Raw genomic sequence first — 18141 nt, 5'->3', positions numbered from 1 at the left:
ATATAATTTGAATATTTGCATAGTTAAGCGTTTGTTCTGGATTGAGAAGGATTTTTTTAGGTTAAAGGGGGAATGTTTGAAAAATAAAATTTAAACCTCTTTTTGAAACTTAAAAGATAAAGATGGGGTTTCTTTGAAGTTTTAGGAATAAAGTAAATAAATATAAGTCTTCTTTTACCAAAATAAATATAAGTTAGATAAATAAATGGTTTGGCTTTAATGGGTATAAGGAGTATTTTATTTAGGTTACGATAAGTATTTTAATAGCAAGTTTTTTCCTTTGATCGATAAGTCAATTATAATAATCGAGGATGCCTTGAACTATTAACCTCTCTATGTGTAAATTTATTGCAAGAACGTCCAACAACTAACCTTTCTTGAATGAATAACTACAAAACATAAGTCCACGATTTAATCAACTCCGATAACATTGCGAACTAGAATGGCCCAACTTGAACCAATGGCCTCAACCGTTTCAAAACTAATTGCTATTTCCTCCTAGCAGGATCTAACTAACTACTTAATTGGACATGTCAATGTGTTCTTTAGTAGATTGAATACGATAAACGATCAACTCGGTATTTCTAACTGTATGCCTATCAATACTGAATCAACAAATTCTTTTTAACTTGATGCCAACATAATTTTGTGAGACGATGAAGTCTATCTCCTAAATAAAAAAAACAATAAACACTGAAACGAAAGTTTTGAAATGCGGATTCAAATCTCACCGCTATCTATAGGGTTATTTATCAGTTTAAAACAAAAAGGTAAATGATGCAATAATACACAAGTAAAGAAAAGAGTTATAAAAGAATTGAGAACAAGGAAGGTTCAATTCCCCATTCCATTCTCCCTTCCTTGTACCTCGCCTAAAACCCTAATTCTACTTATACTCATCAATCTACTATTGAAGAGTTATTTAAAAATAAAGTAAAATTAAAAGTATTTATTTTACAAATAAATCCAAAATAAAAGTTCTTAAAATAGATCATTATCCATTAACTCGTTCTTTGGCTCAAAACTTTTACAACAGCTTGCATTTTCGACTTTTTAACTTTTCGGGTTTGCTTTTGCACCTAATCAAAAATCAAATAATAGGTCCAAAATTAGTAGCATCTCATTCAAGGATTTATCAAAATTAAGCGTGATAAACATGTAAATTGGATGCATTATCACTTTTCATACCAAGTTTAATATTATTTATCATTTATTATTTTATAAACTTTTCAGAATATTATATTAAATTAAAATAAACTGTAAATCAAGTAATTTATATAGAATTAATGATGTACAAGTAATTTAAAAATATATGATTAATTGTAAAACCATTATTGAATCAATCAGATATATGAATGTATATGTCATGGTGTATAAGTAATTTTAGGAGTATTTATTAGTTGTATATTTCTCTATTGATGATTGTAATCTTGTAAATTCCTCTAATTACAAATTGAGTCAGATACTTGAATGGATTAAATTATAGAACTAATCAATTAATTATTGATTTAGTTAAATTATTCTATGTAAAAATGTTGACAAATAAACTTGTATATACATGTGTCTAACTACAAACATAATTGATTGAATTATCTAATTATCAATTAATAATTGATCTAATTGAATAAGTTTATGTATAAATGTAATCTCATTCATTTGTATACACATGTTTCTAATTATGCCCTAATTTGGGATAGAAAAAGTTGTAATGACCAAAGTGAAAAAAAATTATTTTTAATTTTTAATTTTTTTATAATTTTAGACTCATATAGAATGAATTTAGATAATTGATTATCTAGATTTAAATGAACCTGAACAATAAATTTGAGTAATTTAATTTCTATCAGTTTTGAAAATCAACAAATAAAAGTAATTAATCATAATAAATATTTTTTGTCAATTATATATAATTTTAATCGATTAGTGTTGTTATACCCTCACCTGACATAACACATGGCATTACAAGAAGATAGTCGAGGACGGCTCTAGGTCATTCTAAATGTGTTGTTTTTATTATTTTTTATAAAATTTTATTATTTTTTATTTTTTAATATTTTACATATTTAAAACTTTTTATAATATTTTTAATTTTTAATTTTTTTATAGTTTTACACTCATATAGAATGAATTTAGACAAATTATTATCCAAGTTCATTCTAGATGTATATATTTTTTTTAATTTTAAAATGATGTTTTAATTTTTTACTATTAATAGTCAAACCGATCAACTAACAATTTCCATTAACGAAAGATTTTAATTGATTGTTTTTATTATCATTAATAGCTCAATAGGATAAATTTCAATTTTTATGTAGATTGGTAAAAACATCTCCCCACTCCTTTTCAATTTTAATATTGAGAAAATTAGTCATTCTCAAAAAAATTTAGTAATTTAATCCCTATCAATTTTGAAAATCAGAGCTCACACTTACTCTATAAATAAGCGTTTATTTCTTTACTATTTTCTTTAAAATTTAATTTTAACCCACATTAATTAAAGAATATTCTCATAGGTCATTTCTTTACTTTTATCATTAAAAAAAAGTTAATTTTAGTACTATTTTTATTTAAAAAGTTAATTTTAATATCGTATTAACTAAAATATATTCTTATATATCACTTTTTATTCTCACACTAGCTAGAGAACTCTCTCGTACTCACACTTACCCTTACATTTGTTAAAGAATACTCCCCTACTTACCTTATATGAATGAATGTTCATTTCTTTACTATTTTACCATATAAATAGAGATAAATTTCTTCACTATTTTTATTAAAAAATAATTTTAATTTAATTTTAATTTTAATTTTATATTTATTTTTATTTTAATAAGAAATTTAAAATTAAAATTAAATTTAATTAAATCTTAGTATATACACTAAAATTATAGTGTATAAATATTTTTATATAAAATATATGAATTAATTAAATCTTTATATATGTACTAATTTATATATATATGAAAATATTTTATAAATAAAAATACAAATTAATTAAATAATATATTTTAATTTGAATATAATAAACTCATACGTCTATATATAAGTATTAATTTACACTATTATTAATTAAAGGTGCAATGATTATTTTATACCCATAATCACTATTAGCATATGCACATTTAAATTGTTTAAATTTACTAATTAAATAATTTATTATTATATTTAATTTTTTATATAATTTTATAACTCTTAAAATTAATTAATTTATACAGTAGGTCTTTGAATCACACGGTAAAAAACTAGTTTTTATATATTATTCACTAATTATATTTATATTTAATATAATATAATAATTTTATAAAATTATTTAATAATATTTAATTTAAAATATTTTTAGTTTATCAAATTTACATTAATCCATTACTCTAAAAAAAACTGTATATTTGGAATATACATGGGAACAAATAAAGACTTAATTGAAAATTTAGCAAAAAACATTGAAACTTCAACAAACAGGAGTCACACAGCCATATATCCTGATTGTGTGAACTCATTGTAACCGTATGGACCAAAATATAAGAATTCCCCAAAAATCACACGGCCGTGTGATTAAACCGTATAATTAATACAAATTATATAACTTAAACTACAATACCCACACGGGCATGTCGTCAACCCGTGTGACAAGCGAAAACTGTGTAGTTCAAAAGAATCTTAATTTTTAAAGGTCACATGGTCATATCATCAACCCATGCGTAACACACAGCTATGTGCTAATCTGTGTAGCTCAAAAATAAATCTTTTGATCTCATTACAAAATCAAGATTTGGAAGTGGCTCAAAAACCTACCAATGCTATAATTATAATTACCAAATCAAAATGTACCAATTTAGCACCTCATACATTTTGTAACTTTTTTATAATTGGATAACCAATTTATTTATGTACTAAATTATAAAGACAAACCAACCATGAGAATACATAAATATGCATAAAATTTTATACATTACAATCTATAGCATGAAGGCATTTGAAATATCCAAATAAAAAGCTCAACTGTGAAATCTGAATGCAAATAAAGTAAAAGCCTCACCCTTTGCTTCATTCATCCATCTCCATCTTCACATTCCATACATGCAATGTTTCCAAACACAATGAGTACTTAACGAACATTAAACATATAAAAGGGAGAGATACTATGAAATCAAATCTGATAGAGAAATTAAAATTTTACCACATACCTCATTCTTCATTCGTAAATATCAACCTTTTGGATGTGAGAAATTTTGTGCCAATCTTCACCCCCATTTTCTCTGTATCTTTTGCTCAACTCCGGACATCCGTAAATTCTCAATTCTCTAAGGTTGGTGAGGCGGTCTATTCCCTCCGGTAGATCCCACAAATTAACGCAATGCTCAATCTCAAGTTTTTGAAGAGAAGTGAGATTCGGTAGCCATGCTGGTAGAACGGACAAGTCTGGACAAAACGCAATTCGTAATTGCTGCAAAGTGGAAGAAGATCCTTGAAGAAGCAATCGTGGCAAATCTCTTAAGGCATGTAATCCGAGGAGTGAGAGAGTTTTAAGGCTCAACTGAAGGTCTTTGTCTTCTTCCTCTTCTAGTTCAATTTTCAAATTGATTTGAAAGCAACCAACTATTTCAAGGTGTTCTAACTTGGTTAGGAGTTTCAGGCTCCGTGGCAATGAGACAAGGCTAAGACAATAACTCAGGATAAGTGTCCGAAGTGACTTCAGATACTGCATTCCTTCAGGTAAACATTCTAATTCCATACAGTACCTCAATTCCAAGTATTGAAGAGAAGTCCAACATCCTGCTCGTATTTCTTTCAAATGCGTAGCTTGAATGGTTATTACTAGATGTCTAAGCTCAATCAACCTTTGCACGCTGTCAGGCAACTGCTTCAAACCAGTATCTCCCAAATTTAACGATTGCAAGCTGCGAAGCTTATCGAAAGACCTCGGGAGTTCACGTAGACTCATACATACGCCCAAGTCAAGGTCTCGTAAGTGCTTCAAGGTACCAATGGAATTCGGTAAAGCCGTCAAGGGTGACTTCCTTAATACTAATGCTCGTAGATACTTGAAATTGGACAGACACAGATTTATAAGTGATTCATGAGTAGTCTTTGATTCTTTTGAAGCATCTTGGATGATTACTGTTCGAACATTTTTCATTTTCTCCAAAACACGTGGAACTCCAACCAACTTCCCATCACATAATAATAAATGTCGAACATTTTCATCAACCGTTTCTGTTTCGGAATTCACTGTTTTACATTCTTTTTGAGACACATCTAATGCAAGATCATGTACCAGATCATGCATTTTGAAGGTAAAATACAACCAATAATCCTCCTCCATTTGGATGAGGCACCTTGACAGTAATTCATTCAAATATCGTTTGCCAACATCCTCCCACTCTTGATTTTGCTTTGGATGCTCAAGGAGTCCATTTGCCATCCAAAGACGTATAACTCTATCGCTATAATAGATCTCATCCTTTTTGTAAAAGGACAAAAAAGCAGACATCGTTGCAAATGAGATGGCAAATGATTGTAACTCAACTTCAACACTGGTAAAATATCGTTTTCATGTTGCTCAAGTCTCCATATTTCACTCTCTCGTATATAGATCCAATCAGATTCATCCGTTTTCTGAAACAGTAGGCTTCCCAATGTTCTAACAGCCAAAGGAACCCCTTTGCATTTTTTCACAATCTCCTCTCCGATTCTAATGAGATTTGGATAATGTCTCTCATCACCATCATTAAAAGCCCATTTTGTAAATAAGGTCAAACAGTCTTCAAGAGGGAGACCTTTCAACATACAAGGGGGAATTGAACTCATTAGCGACGCCACGTTCAAACTCCGAGTGGTGACAATAATTTTGCTTGGAGAAAATCCATCCGTCGATCTCAACAAATTTCTTAACTCAACCCATTTTGCTTTATTTTCATTCCACACGTCATCCAGGACGAGCAAGAACTTCTTATAATTCAAAAGGCTTCTCAAACGAGCTTGCAAGGCTTCAAGTTTTAAATCATCACATCTTACTTCTGCATTTACAGACTGAATAATCAGCTTGAGCAATCTAGAAAGATCAAATTCCTCAGAAACACAGATCCATATCCTCAAAGGAAAAAGGCTAGTAACTCGATCATCATTGAATGCTAATTGAGCGAGCGTGGTTTTTCCCAAACCCCCAAGTCCAACAATGGGAATGACAGGGACATTTTGATCCTCACTTGGTTTCATCAACATACTAATTATGTTCTCTTTATCCTCATCTCTACCAATAACATCAGAAGAATGCACAAAAGAGATAGTCTCTCTGCGAAAAACATGTCGATTGTCGCTACACTGTCTTAGATCAAAGCTGTTCCACTCAGTGGCAAGTTCTCCTAGTCTCCCATTGATGTCTTTGATTTTAGGACTCATTTTTGAAGAGAATGAAAGAGAAAATGAAGAGAATGAAAGAGGCAAACAACAGGATCCTAAAAGTCGCACCTTTAAGTTGTTGATGTTGGGATGATTGACGGCGTCCTGTTTGCGGAGAGCTTCACACTTGAAATCGTCAATAACGTTCTCAGCATCGTAGAAGATGCCTCTGAGCTTCCGCATACAGAGGCGCAGCTTTTCACTTTGATGCTGTTTGTGCTCGGCATCCAAGAGCACAGCTTTAATGCTAATCATGGTGTCCTCCAGCTTTTTCAGATCGGTTTTGACATTAAACGCCAAGCGAACTTCGTCTACAGTGAGACCGACAATTTTCTCGACAACCCTTTCTGCAATATTGAACAGAAACGTTTCCGCCATAAATGTAGGGGAAAGCAAGGCAATCAATAAAGCACTCACAAATGATTTTCTTTTTCTTTCTTTGAGCAAGATATCTTGGTGGCGGTAGATCGTATTTGATACTTGACTTTCCTTGGCTGGGACTTAAAATCTGTAAAATTCCAAGGAGCGGGTTTCTATAAGCTATAAAATATTTGTGCCAGTGGATCCGGGGTGGGTTTCTTCGTACCTATTACTCGAGTTTAGTGTTTTGAAAGCTGGACAAATCACATGGATAGAGAATCCATCGATTATATCAATTTAAAATAATCTAAACAATCAATTCAACTACAAATTGGTTAAAAAATCAATTAAATTAGATTTTATATATTTTTTTTAATTTTTATGAATTTAATTTCAACACGATAGACTGAAAATTAATGATGTAACTAATTTAATCATCCATTCGATTTCATAAAAAAATGCATAAAAAATTTAGCCAACTTTAATATTCTAATTTGGGGATATAAATTGGGGGGTGAACTACCGGTTTACATCTCAACGGCTACTATTGATTGGTGAAGTGCTTTATTTTTATGTTCTTGAACGTGAACCGTACGATGAAGGCGACAAAGTTGTGATTGAAGATGCTATAAATCTAGGTGGTTACAGAGATTGACGCTGCAATGGCGAGAAACTTTAATAAGACAAATGATATGATTATTCTATTGATTACATTAATTAACACAATAAAAAACCTTATCTTATTCAATATCAAGGATTTATCTAATATTAATTTTAAAGGGAGAGAAAAAATATAATAAAAAACCTTATGTTATGACTTGATTGGTAGTGACATGATAAAGAAATTAATTCATGTTCTAATTAATTACATTATTCAAGATTTGGGATCATATTTCATCCTTTTTTTACAAGAACAAAATGGTAAGACATCGTAACAAATGATCGTAATTCAACTTCAATATTGCTATTAGTCTTGTACTATGTATAAGTTATAGATTTAGTTTCTTTTTTTCAATTCGATTATGTTTAGTCTCTATACTTTTCGAATTTTAAAATTTTAATCATAGCTCAAACGATATTTGTTAAATTCATAAAATTAAAAAAATAACGTCTTTTGTGAGTATTATGTGAGAATAATAAATTGGCATGATATTATACATCTTACCATATATTTGTCGCATAAAATTTTAGAAATAATAAAATTAAATTTAATAAATTTAATTATTTCAATTAGAACTGTAATTTCAAACAAAAAAAAAAGAAGAAGAAAGATTAGCTAATGGATGGTACAGACATGAGCGAAACCGGAACAGTTTTTTGGGGCTGAATGAAATTTTAATTTTTTATAATCTATATATTTATAATTTTTAAAGGATTAAATTAAATTTTTATAATTTTAGAGGGTCAAAATGTAATTTTATTTTTATTAATTTAAATTTTTTTTTAAAAAAAACTTAAAGGCCTAGATAACAATTTTACATTTTAGGGAGCAGGACCTTGCCAACCCCCTAAATTCGCCAGAGATTAGTAGTTACTTAAAAGAGCATAGTTGTATAGTTATATATAGGATAGACGTACTCGAAGAAAAATGAAAATTTCAGCTTTTGCTTTGACTGCAGATTCATGGGCATTTGCATATTTGGCAACAATCATTATCGAAACGGTTTATTTGCCTTCTTTTCATGCTATCACAAGGGAGTTTTTTTTATCAATTATCAGTCATCGAACTGTCATCTTGCGGTTCAATAATATTAGACAAATCGAATGGTAACAATAATTATGAAGGCAATTAAGATAGAGAAAATACCTGATAAGCATATTCTTGTTTGAGCCACACTAGACAAGAGTGTCCGGGTTTATGAAATCTCTAATACCCCTTCAACTTTGACAGTATCTTAATCCAGAAACATGGGTAGCCCTTTTCACTATTAAGCAAAATTTGTGATATTCTTTGTTGCTTCATTTCATATATGGTATTTGTCTGATTTAATGTCATTTTCATTCTTAATACCAACTTACCAAAAAAGTATTGAAAATAGAGAAAATTTATACTAAAGATAACTTTATTCTACAGTGTTATGATGGAAGATGTATTTTTAACTTCAAACTTTTTACTTTATAATTTTGTCGATAAACAGTAACTTATAAGTTGAAAGTGGTTTAAACACTTCTATCTCAAAATCAACTCCAATACACAACTAATTCATGGCTCGTCTCTAAAACCATAACACATAACTTATTAAAGACTTATTATGGATTTGAATATTTATTGGGATACTAACGTCGAGCACCTAAAGAAATATAAAGAGTAAGAGCAACTATTATTTTATTCATATGATGTTTACATTTGAAAATTATTACGTAAATCATTCAACCATTTTCACACTCCCTACTCTTTTTTCATCTCTCTCCTTAGAGAAATTAAATGGTGAAGCTTTGATGAATAGAAAAAAGGAGAAATTGTTAGAAGGTTAGATGTGTAGAGGTGGGGGGTTATACTACAGAATTTAGCAAACTCTTTCGAATATCACAAATGCTTCTCTTTGTGTGTGATTTCGTTTTGGTAGGCAAATGGCCCTCATGTTTTCATCCACCAAACACTAACTCACCAGTTACCACCTTCAGAGAACAAGGAAAAAAGGTGAAAAATTTCAAATGCGTTTGCCGGGAGTCGAACCCGGGTCTATTGCTTGGAAGGCAATTATCCTAACCGTTGGACTACAAACGCCTGATGACACAATTTGCAAGTGAAATTAAATTTCAATATATTGAAGGGCTTTTTATGTAGATTGGTAAAAACATATCTCCGGTCCCTCTCAATTTTGATGGTGAGAAAATTGGTCCTTCTCAATAATTTTGAGCAATTTAGTCCCTATCAATTTTAAAAATGAGAAAATAAAAGAAATTAATCACAATAAATATTTTTTGTCGATTATACATAATTTTAATTGATTAGTGTTGTTATACCCTCACCCGACGCAGCACGTAGCACTACAAGAAGACACCCGAGGACGGCTCTGGTTCATTCTAAATGTGCGCTTTAATTAATTTTTTATAATTTTTTTAATCTTTTACATATTTGAATCTCTTTATAATTTTAAATTTTTTTTATGGTTTTAACTTTTACACTCATATAGAATGAATCTGGACAATCAGTTATCTAAATTTAAATAAATCTGAATAATAATTTATTCAGATTCATTCCAAATGTATATATTTTTATTAATTTTAAAATAACTATATAAACTAAATAATATGTTTGTCAACTCTAAAAATTTCTCCCAAACCTTAACAAATGCAGCTGCCACAGAACAGCTTAATACCTTTGATTATATTTGGATTAATAATAAATTAATGCTTTAACTAATTTCAGCTTTATTTATTGAAAAAAAATATATTATAAAACAACTCGAACTCATGGAGCCTTTCTCCAACTCTTAAATAAAAAGATAATGTGCTTTAACGCACATTCTCTTATACTGACAACAATACCGATATCAATCAAATTAAGACTCAATCTACATGTATTTATAAATTTTAAATATATTAATAATTCATATTACACCGCTCTTCATTATTATTATTTTCATATTTATGTCATATATTATATTAAGAAATGTAGTTAGCATCCAAATTCAAACAGCTGAATAAAATAAAATCCAAATCCAATGAAAAGACAAAATGAGATTAATGGTTTAGGCTGTAATTTTGTGGTTTTTCTGTATAGTAATTCATTGACATTTATATTTTATTAATTTGTTCTTAGGAATTAGATGATGTTCAACCACCTTCCCTTATTCAGTGTTTCACCTTATTATTGTTTCAATCAAACCCCTCCACTCATTTTATTTGATTTAAATGAATTATCATAAATTACATCAAATATGAGATTGGTGAGATTTTCAATGACTCATATGGTCACATTCAATGTATATTTATGGTAACATAATTATTCTAATATATTTTAAATGTATGATTTTTTTTAATGTTGATTCGGGTTATTATTGATATTGTAACAATTTGAAGGAGGAGGGTTCAGACAGGGACAAAATCAGCAACTCATTATCGATAAGGGATTGAAACTGATCTACTTGCTCCCTCTAGTCACACTCTTGAGCTCAAATGTGTTTAAACACGTGATATTTTTCATTTTTAAAGGTTTGAGATAAAATTATAAGTATTTTAAACATCGTACTAACAAAATTAACACAATAACCAACAGCATGGAAAATTATTATTGAGTGTACACATGAATGCAATTACATTAATATAAAATTAACATGGTTACACCCTTAAATAACTTTTTTTTATGATTGATCATTTAAGAATCTAACTATTGAATTTCATGTTATAATTATACTCGTCATACATATAAAATTTTGAATTAATCCGATGTCTCTATCATATTGATCTAAAATAATGTTTATATTAATATATATTTAACGAATGAATTTTTTTACATAAAAAAATTATTATTTACTTCAAACTAAACATATTTATAAAATAGTGTGTATATATATATGCCAAAGCCTAAGTTATATGGCACCTTAAAAGAGTTTAGGTGAAGTGTGTTTGTGGGGTGAAAAACACAAAGATTAGGTGAGTTGTAATGGGAATAAATTACCCAGTTGTATATGCAGAATCCAATGCCCAATATGCCTATTTGGCTATTTTAGACAACTATTTATTTAAAAAAAAGTTTTAATTTGGATAAAAATATTATAAAAATAATATTAGAATTCGAAATGAGATTAAAATATATTCATTATAGATAAATGCATAAATTAATTGGATTGAGGTTTCTGTTATAAGTTTTTTTTTTCATGAATCACACAAAAGTTAAATCCTTGTAAAAGCTCAAAATATATTTATGTTTCTATTTCGTAGATTTAGCAATTAAGTATATTTTCTTGTCTTATAATTGTGTTTAAAATATTTTTATATTCATATTATATGAATTTTTATTGAGTTCATAATGTGTTTTTGTGGTTTATATCCGTATTAGCTCTAACATTTTGCTTGAAGCCAAAACTTTGTTAACGATGATAACAATTTTTAAAAGCGAAGACTTATTAAACAAGGGAAAATAATAAAAATAAAAAATATATAAAACTTAAGACAACAAGAGTCCAAATTAACTCATGAAATCATTTATTATTCTAAAATCCTCTCAAAATAGAAAAAGATTAGGAAACCAAGGAAGAGCTACCTACTTTTCAAGAGAAACAGCTGATGGCTGGTGGAGTTTCAATAACGACAAGCATCATCATTTGTCCATCACAACTTGTGAAAACAATAAAGGTACCCACAAAATATATTTGCAAACTAAAAAGAGAGAAGATACATGGAGTTAGTGGCGGAGCCAAAATGAATTTTTTGGGGGGTGAGAATTAAATTGTATATTTTTACGATAATAAAAATATAATTTCATCATTTTAATAATTTATTTTTATAATTTTTAACGAATTAAATCAAATTTTTATTATTTTTGGGGGGCTAAATTATAATTTTACTATTACTAATTTAAAATTTTATAAATTATAAAGGGCCTAAATAGAAAATTTTCTATTTTAAGGCGGTCGGGGTCCCTACCAACCCCTTTTGGCTCTGCCACGACATAAAGTGAATGAGAAGAAAAATGACGGAGAGGGTTGGTGGGAGGAAGAAAAAGGCGAGCGATAGCTAGCTAAAATGTTGATACTGTTGCTAAACAAAACAAAAAAGAAGAAGCAAATCGCGTAAAAAGAAAGAAAAAATTTAAGATTTTTTTCACTATTTTAGATATACATATTAATTTATATATATTTGAAATTGTAATTGCAATTGCAATTAAACACATTTTTAAAAAAATTATAAATACAAATAAAATTATAATTATAAACAATACACACCTGGATAGCTATAATCACGATAAACCATTACAAAATACAACTAAACTTAAATTAGAATATACTTAAATAAGAATAAATCTAATATGATGAAACTCAAATTAAAATAAAATTTGAAAAAAAAAATCACTTATAATTTATATAAATTGATACTCGAATGTATTCGACTTTATTCAATTAATTATAGTATTCATCTTTTAAATAAAAAAAACTGAAATCCATCTAAATTAAATAAAAAGTAACCTGAACACCACAAAAAATAGATTTTTATTTTATTTTTTCAAATTTCCCCTCCACCCTATTTTGTTTCACATTTCTTTTTTTCTAGAAATTAAATAAAAGAAAAAGACAAAAAGCCGGCCTAGCCAGCTCACCATTTCGCCACGCGTAACATCTCCAGGCCTCTGATCTGGTCTTGAACGGTGTTGATTCCATCCTTGAAACAGATTCTAATTAGATTAATTAAGTGTTAAAATAATAAAATCATGAACTAATCAGTAATCACCCATCAACCAGTGCACGACCGGGGTTCCACTTTGTACATTAGCCGACCTTTCCAACTCTCAATTAAAAAAAATTAATTAATTAATTAAAATAAATCAAATACAAGCATTTAACGTTTTATAGATGGCCTGCAAATGGAATTGATTTTTTTTTTTAATTGAAACTTTCAACTCCATTGTTGGCTTCTCAAGGTCAACACACTTTGAATTTTGTTTCATTGTTTAGCGGATCATATGGCGGCTGCCGTACCGCCATTTGTTCCCCCTCTATCGATCATATCTCCGATCATACGTGCCACTTCCGACATGACGGGTCTTTGATCGGGCACTGTTGAGACACAAACCATTGCAATCTGTAACGCTTGCACCATTTCTTCCTCGATGTTGTGGTATGCCATTAACTCTGCGTCAAACACCTCGGCGGCCCATTCCTCCCGAACCACGGATTGGACCCAACGCGGAAGATCAAACCCTTCTTCAGTTATTGATGGTTGGATTGGTGCCCTACCGGTTAATAATTCCAATAATAACACCCCGAAACTATAAACGTCTGATTTCACCGTAACTTTATGGGTTTGAATTACTTCAGGTGCTTGGTAACCCCCGATGCGACTAGGTGGAGTGTTGGTGTTGAAAAGAGAGTTAAGACCAAACTCTGAGATGCAGGCTTCGTGGTCTGGTCGGAGAAGGATGTTGGAAGATTTAATGTTGCCGTGGATCATGTTTTGTGAACTGTGGAGGTGCGCGAGGCCTCTAGCCACGCTTAGGGCTATTTTTATCCGGTGGTCCCATTCTAACGGTGTACGAACCGAGTTTCTGCTACCTATAAAGTTATTACATTATAATTAAAAATTTACTCACTTGAACTTATAATTAAGAGAATATGAAGTATGATAATATATATATGACACAGATACTAGAATATTTAATTAATATAAAGTAATTATTTTATTATTAAATTATTAAAAAATACATTTTTTAATTTTAAAAATAATAATAAGCTCAAAAAATACCTATTTTTTTTCTTTTCAAATATGAGCCGCAAGGAGCAAAATAATGAAATAATTTACCTTGAAGCAGCGCAAACAAGCTACCACCATGCATGTAATCATAAACCAGCAATTTCTCCTCGTCGGAATAATAAAACGCTCTCAAAGGAACCACGTTTTCATGCATGATTTTACCCAACATTCCCATCTTCATTACGAACTCTCGTTTACTAACCGCCACGTCTTTCAACCGTTTAACTGCCACCGTCGTCCCCACCGCTAAAACCACCTTGTACGACGTTCCGGTGCTGCCTTTTCCCAACATTTCAGCCGACGCCCTCATCAAATCCTCCAAATCGAAACTGTAAACGCCACCTTTGAAGAACACGAGCTTATTATTCATCATCCTTTCGATTTCCGTTGAGCCTCCGGTTATATCATCTTTCGACGAGGAAGTCCCCGCCTCCTCCTCCGGACTTGCATGTGTCGTCGATGGTATCGCCTTCTGCCGCCTTGGTGACTTCCGTTTCCATTTACGGAGGCAGATAATGAGGAATAGTAATAACAGTAACGCAACAATTGCTGACCCCAAGGCAATGGCAATGATGGCGCCGGTGGGAAGGCTTTTCGAGCTTTGACCGGAAGTTGTGGGCGGAATGGGCTCGGTCGGAGATGGAGATGGAGGAAATGGGTTACATGGCGGGAGTGGACCGCCGCAAAGCCCAATGTTTCCGGCGAATGAAGATTCGGGGAATTTAGATAACGAATCGGGAATTGAACCATTAAGGTTGTTGTTAGACACATTGAAATCGTTTAAACCGTCCGAGTCGATGCTCGGGAGAGAACCGGAAAACTTGTTATTTTGCAAGAAGAGTCCGGTCAACTGAGTCAAACTGTTGACACCCAAAGGAATTGGACCGGTGAAATTATTAGAAGAAAGATCAAGGCGAGTCAAACGAGTTAAACGAGTCACACTAGGTGGGAACGGACCGGTGAACTCGTTACCTTGCAAATAAAGGCTACGGAGCTGAGTCAAATTGGAGAAATCGGCAGGGATCTCACCGGACAAACGGTTTGCTCGTAGACTTAAAACTCGAAGTCGGTTCAACCGACCGATTGTATTGGGCAGAATCGAACCGATGAGGGCCGCACCGGGGAGCCGTAAAGTGTAGACGAAAGACCGGTTGGCATCGCATTGAACACCGAACCAATCACAGGCTGAGGTCGATGAATTCCATTTAACCCGGTCGGCATGTCTAATTCCCGAAATGAAAGCAAGTAGAGCTTGCTTGTCTTCAACCGGTTCTGAGCTTACTCTCGAATTAAACATCACAACTGAAACTAAAAAAACACAGACAAAATTCACGACCGGCATGATGGGATTTTAGTAGTAAAACAATGAGGAAAGAAATGGTTTTCTTTTAAGTTGCCGTTGTTTCCTTCGGTGGCTAGTCGGAACCGGAAACGATTTTCCGGTGAGAACCCATAAAAGAAAGAGGAACGTAATGTGGAAGGGAACTGTTTTAACTTTAAAGACAGCCAGGACCTTATAGCTGCATTGTATTCAGTGGCCTCCAAAAATATTACTACTTATATGATAAGTATTAATTTTTAAAAATATAAAATTGGGTTAAGTTAATAAATCCCATCCATTTTATAGATGAAAAAAATAGATGGCATATGTCATACATTCAAATATAAGTATTCCTTGTTATCATTTTATAATTATAAAGTACAACAATGTACACGTTTTGATTTTATATTTTATAATTATCATTTTCGTTCTTATTATATTTTTAATTATAAGACCCGATTTATCACTTGATTTATAATAATTGTGATTAACAGGCGATTCAAGACCTCGTCAATCAGTAATAACTAGCATTTGACAGCCGCTCTTCGTTACTGCCATGGTCTGTTTCATTCGTCGCCACTTGGTTTATTTTTCATTTATTTACTCTTAAACTGTGAGAAAAATTAAGGTGAATGTATATTTATAAAAAGTTATTGGGATTTACTTGTAGTAGGTTACAATGTTGGTGGGTTGCAACCCTATAAAATTATTACCAAATATCACACTCATTCTTTAAAATATTTTTCAATGTTTTAGGTTGGTGAAGATATCAAAAGAAAATAATGGAGAATGGTGTTAATTTACTCCAAACTTATATTTATAGGTCTTTGTGAAGCTGTATTGCTTAAGCTTAACTATCAATTCTTATGAGTTAATTCATTTCCCTTACACTTCGATTAATTAAAGAGAAATTAGGAAGGTTTATTTTTTAATATGTATTTCGGTTTAACTCTATTGAATTGTTGGTTGATGAGAAAACCTCATTTTAATTTTTGTTGAAATGGTATAACTTTAAATGCCATGGTGTCTTAATTTTAAGTATTTTTTTATAAATTTATTTTAAGTTAATTTTTATAGATTTTATATAAAAAAAGTAAAGAGATAAAAATGCCCTTTGTAATTAAAAAAAAACTTCTAATAATTTCTTAATTTAGTGTCTAATTAATTCACCAACATTTTTTTGCCCATCCCAAGCTTTGGTTATTCAACCGCCTCTTGGGTCTCTTTTGTTGTTTCTTTTTGGCTTGAAGTGCTTCTCCTCTCCCTTGCTCACAAGGGTGTTGGTTGGCGTTGTTGCTACGTTGATTCCTCACTAGTCGAAGCTCGGCGGACCTTGGGATTCGCCACACCAGCTCTGCTCATCAGGTCCTAAGGCCGCATCAATAGTAAATTTTTACATTAGTGATTTAAAAATATAAATATTTAATTTAATTGTTTAAATATTATAAAGACATGGACTATTAAATGGTAAAATTATATTTTATTATCATAAAAATATACAAATTAATTTTGACCTTCCAACAATATTTTGTGGCTTCGCCCCTATACCCACCCAAATTATTTTTAATTTTTATAAAGTTTATTTTTTTGTTCAATATTTAAGATTTTTTTGTTTTATTAAAATTTTAAATAGAAACAACTTAAAATTATATATTATAAATTACAAATTATAAATTACAAAATATACGACAATATCTAAAAATAGATTGGACTAAGTCAAACTAGAGCCTTAAATGTTAGAGTCCAAACTCAACTCATATTTTAATTTTATTATTATTTTGTCAAGCTCATTTTTTTTAACTTAAAATTTTTATTCAAACTCTCCTAAATAGGAGTGTTCAAACGGTTAACCGAACTGAATTAGTATTAATCGAATTAATCGAACTTTTTAATCCTTTAATTGTTAACCGAACTGAAATATTTCAATTAATTCGGTCGATTAATCAAATTAACCAAAATTTATATGTTTTTTTTTACTTTTTGGTTAAAACAAGTATAAAAAAATATAAAAAAAACAAATTGATAATGTTTATTTAACTGAATTAAAACTACATATAATTTGTATTATTAATTATTAAGTTCGGTTAATTACCTAATTTCGTACTGAATTAACCGATAACCAAACTTTCAAAAAATCATTAATTGACCTCCGATCAAATTAGATCGACTAATTGACAGATTAATGAAATTACATCGGTTCGGCAGGTTAATTTGATTTTAACCAAAATTTGAACATCCCTACTCCTAAATATCGAACAAGACTTTAAATTTAGATGAGTAATCCAACCCTTAGACAAATCTATTAAAAATTACACAAGACTATTATTACATGGTACTATTTAGCCGGTGAATGTACTTAAGAGGCCCCTCTATCATTGATACATGATCAAATTAGTTTTTTTACTACTAAATGGATCAATTTAGTCATTGTACTATTAAAAAGAATCAAATAAGGTCAAATTGGAATAGAGTTAACATTTATTGTTTAACAGAGTTAATATTTTTAAAATTTTTATAGTTCTATAAATGAAATGTTCTGTTTAGAACTGAACTGCAATTGAAAAAAAAAATTCAAGACACTTTATTATACAGAAAATATTAACTCTATTATAATTTAGATTTATTTGAATTCTTTAATAGTGTAAGGA

At 30.3% G+C, this 18141-nt stretch overlaps 3 protein-coding genes and 1 non-coding gene across 4 annotated transcripts; all 4 read right to left on the bottom strand.

Moving 5' to 3' along the window:
• Positions 1 to 3898: 3898 nt before the first annotated feature.
• Positions 3899 to 6985, bottom strand: LOC107932002 (putative disease resistance protein RGA3). The gene is made up of 2 exons (XM_016863945.2): positions 4185 to 6985; positions 3899 to 4062 (listed from the first exon to the last, which is right to left on the bottom strand). The coding sequence occupies exon 1, from the start codon at positions 6775 to 6777 to the stop codon at positions 5353 to 5355; it is 1425 nt and encodes a 474-aa protein (XP_016719434.2). The 5' UTR covers positions 6778 to 6985; the 3' UTR covers positions 3899 to 4062; positions 4185 to 5352.
• On the bottom strand, positions 4193 to 5323 carry LOC107932025 (disease resistance protein RGA2). Its single transcript, XM_016863968.2, has one exon. The coding sequence runs from the start codon at positions 5321 to 5323 to the stop codon at positions 4193 to 4195; it is 1131 nt and encodes a 376-aa protein (XP_016719457.2).
• A 2430-nt stretch (positions 6986 to 9415) lies between the features above and the next one.
• TRNAG-UCC (transfer RNA glycine (anticodon UCC)) lies at positions 9416 to 9487 on the bottom strand. Its single transcript has one exon. It is a non-coding gene; the product is annotated as a tRNA-Gly (tRNA).
• Positions 9488 to 13214: 3727 nt separating this feature from the next.
• On the bottom strand, positions 13215 to 15705 carry LOC107932024 (probable inactive receptor kinase At2g26730). Its single transcript, XM_016863967.2, has 2 exons — positions 14221 to 15705; positions 13215 to 13973 (listed from the first exon to the last, which is right to left on the bottom strand). The coding sequence occupies exons 1-2, from the start codon at positions 15512 to 15514 to the stop codon at positions 13381 to 13383; spliced, it is 1887 nt and encodes a 628-aa protein (XP_016719456.2). The 5' UTR covers positions 15515 to 15705; the 3' UTR covers positions 13215 to 13380.
• Between the last annotated feature and the right edge of the window lie 2436 nt (positions 15706 to 18141).

This window comes from Gossypium hirsutum, chromosome D13 (genome assembly GCF_007990345.1).
Source record: "Gossypium hirsutum isolate 1008001.06 chromosome D13, Gossypium_hirsutum_v2.1, whole genome shotgun sequence".
NCBI classification, from domain to species: domain Eukaryota; kingdom Viridiplantae; phylum Streptophyta; class Magnoliopsida; order Malvales; family Malvaceae; genus Gossypium; species Gossypium hirsutum.
The sequence above is the reverse complement of the archived record's forward strand: the minus strand, read 5'-3'. Positions and strand labels throughout refer to the sequence as shown.

Excerpts from the sequence above, each read along its gene's own strand:
- LOC107932002 (XM_016863945.2), bottom strand. The coding sequence starts at position 6,777 with ATGGCGGAAACGTTTCTGTTCAATATTGCAGAAAGGGTTGTCGAGAAA.
- LOC107932025 (XM_016863968.2), bottom strand. The coding sequence starts at position 5,323 with ATGGAGGAGGATTATTGGTTGTATTTTACCTTCAAAATGCATGATCTG.
- LOC107932024 (XM_016863967.2), bottom strand. The coding sequence starts at position 15,514 with ATGCCGGTCGTGAATTTTGTCTGTGTTTTTTTAGTTTCAGTTGTGATG. Across the intron at positions 13,974-14,220 it reads CTTGTTTGCGCTGCTTCAAG|GTAGCAGAAACTCGGTTCGT; the intron begins GTAAATTATTTC and ends ATAACTTTATAG.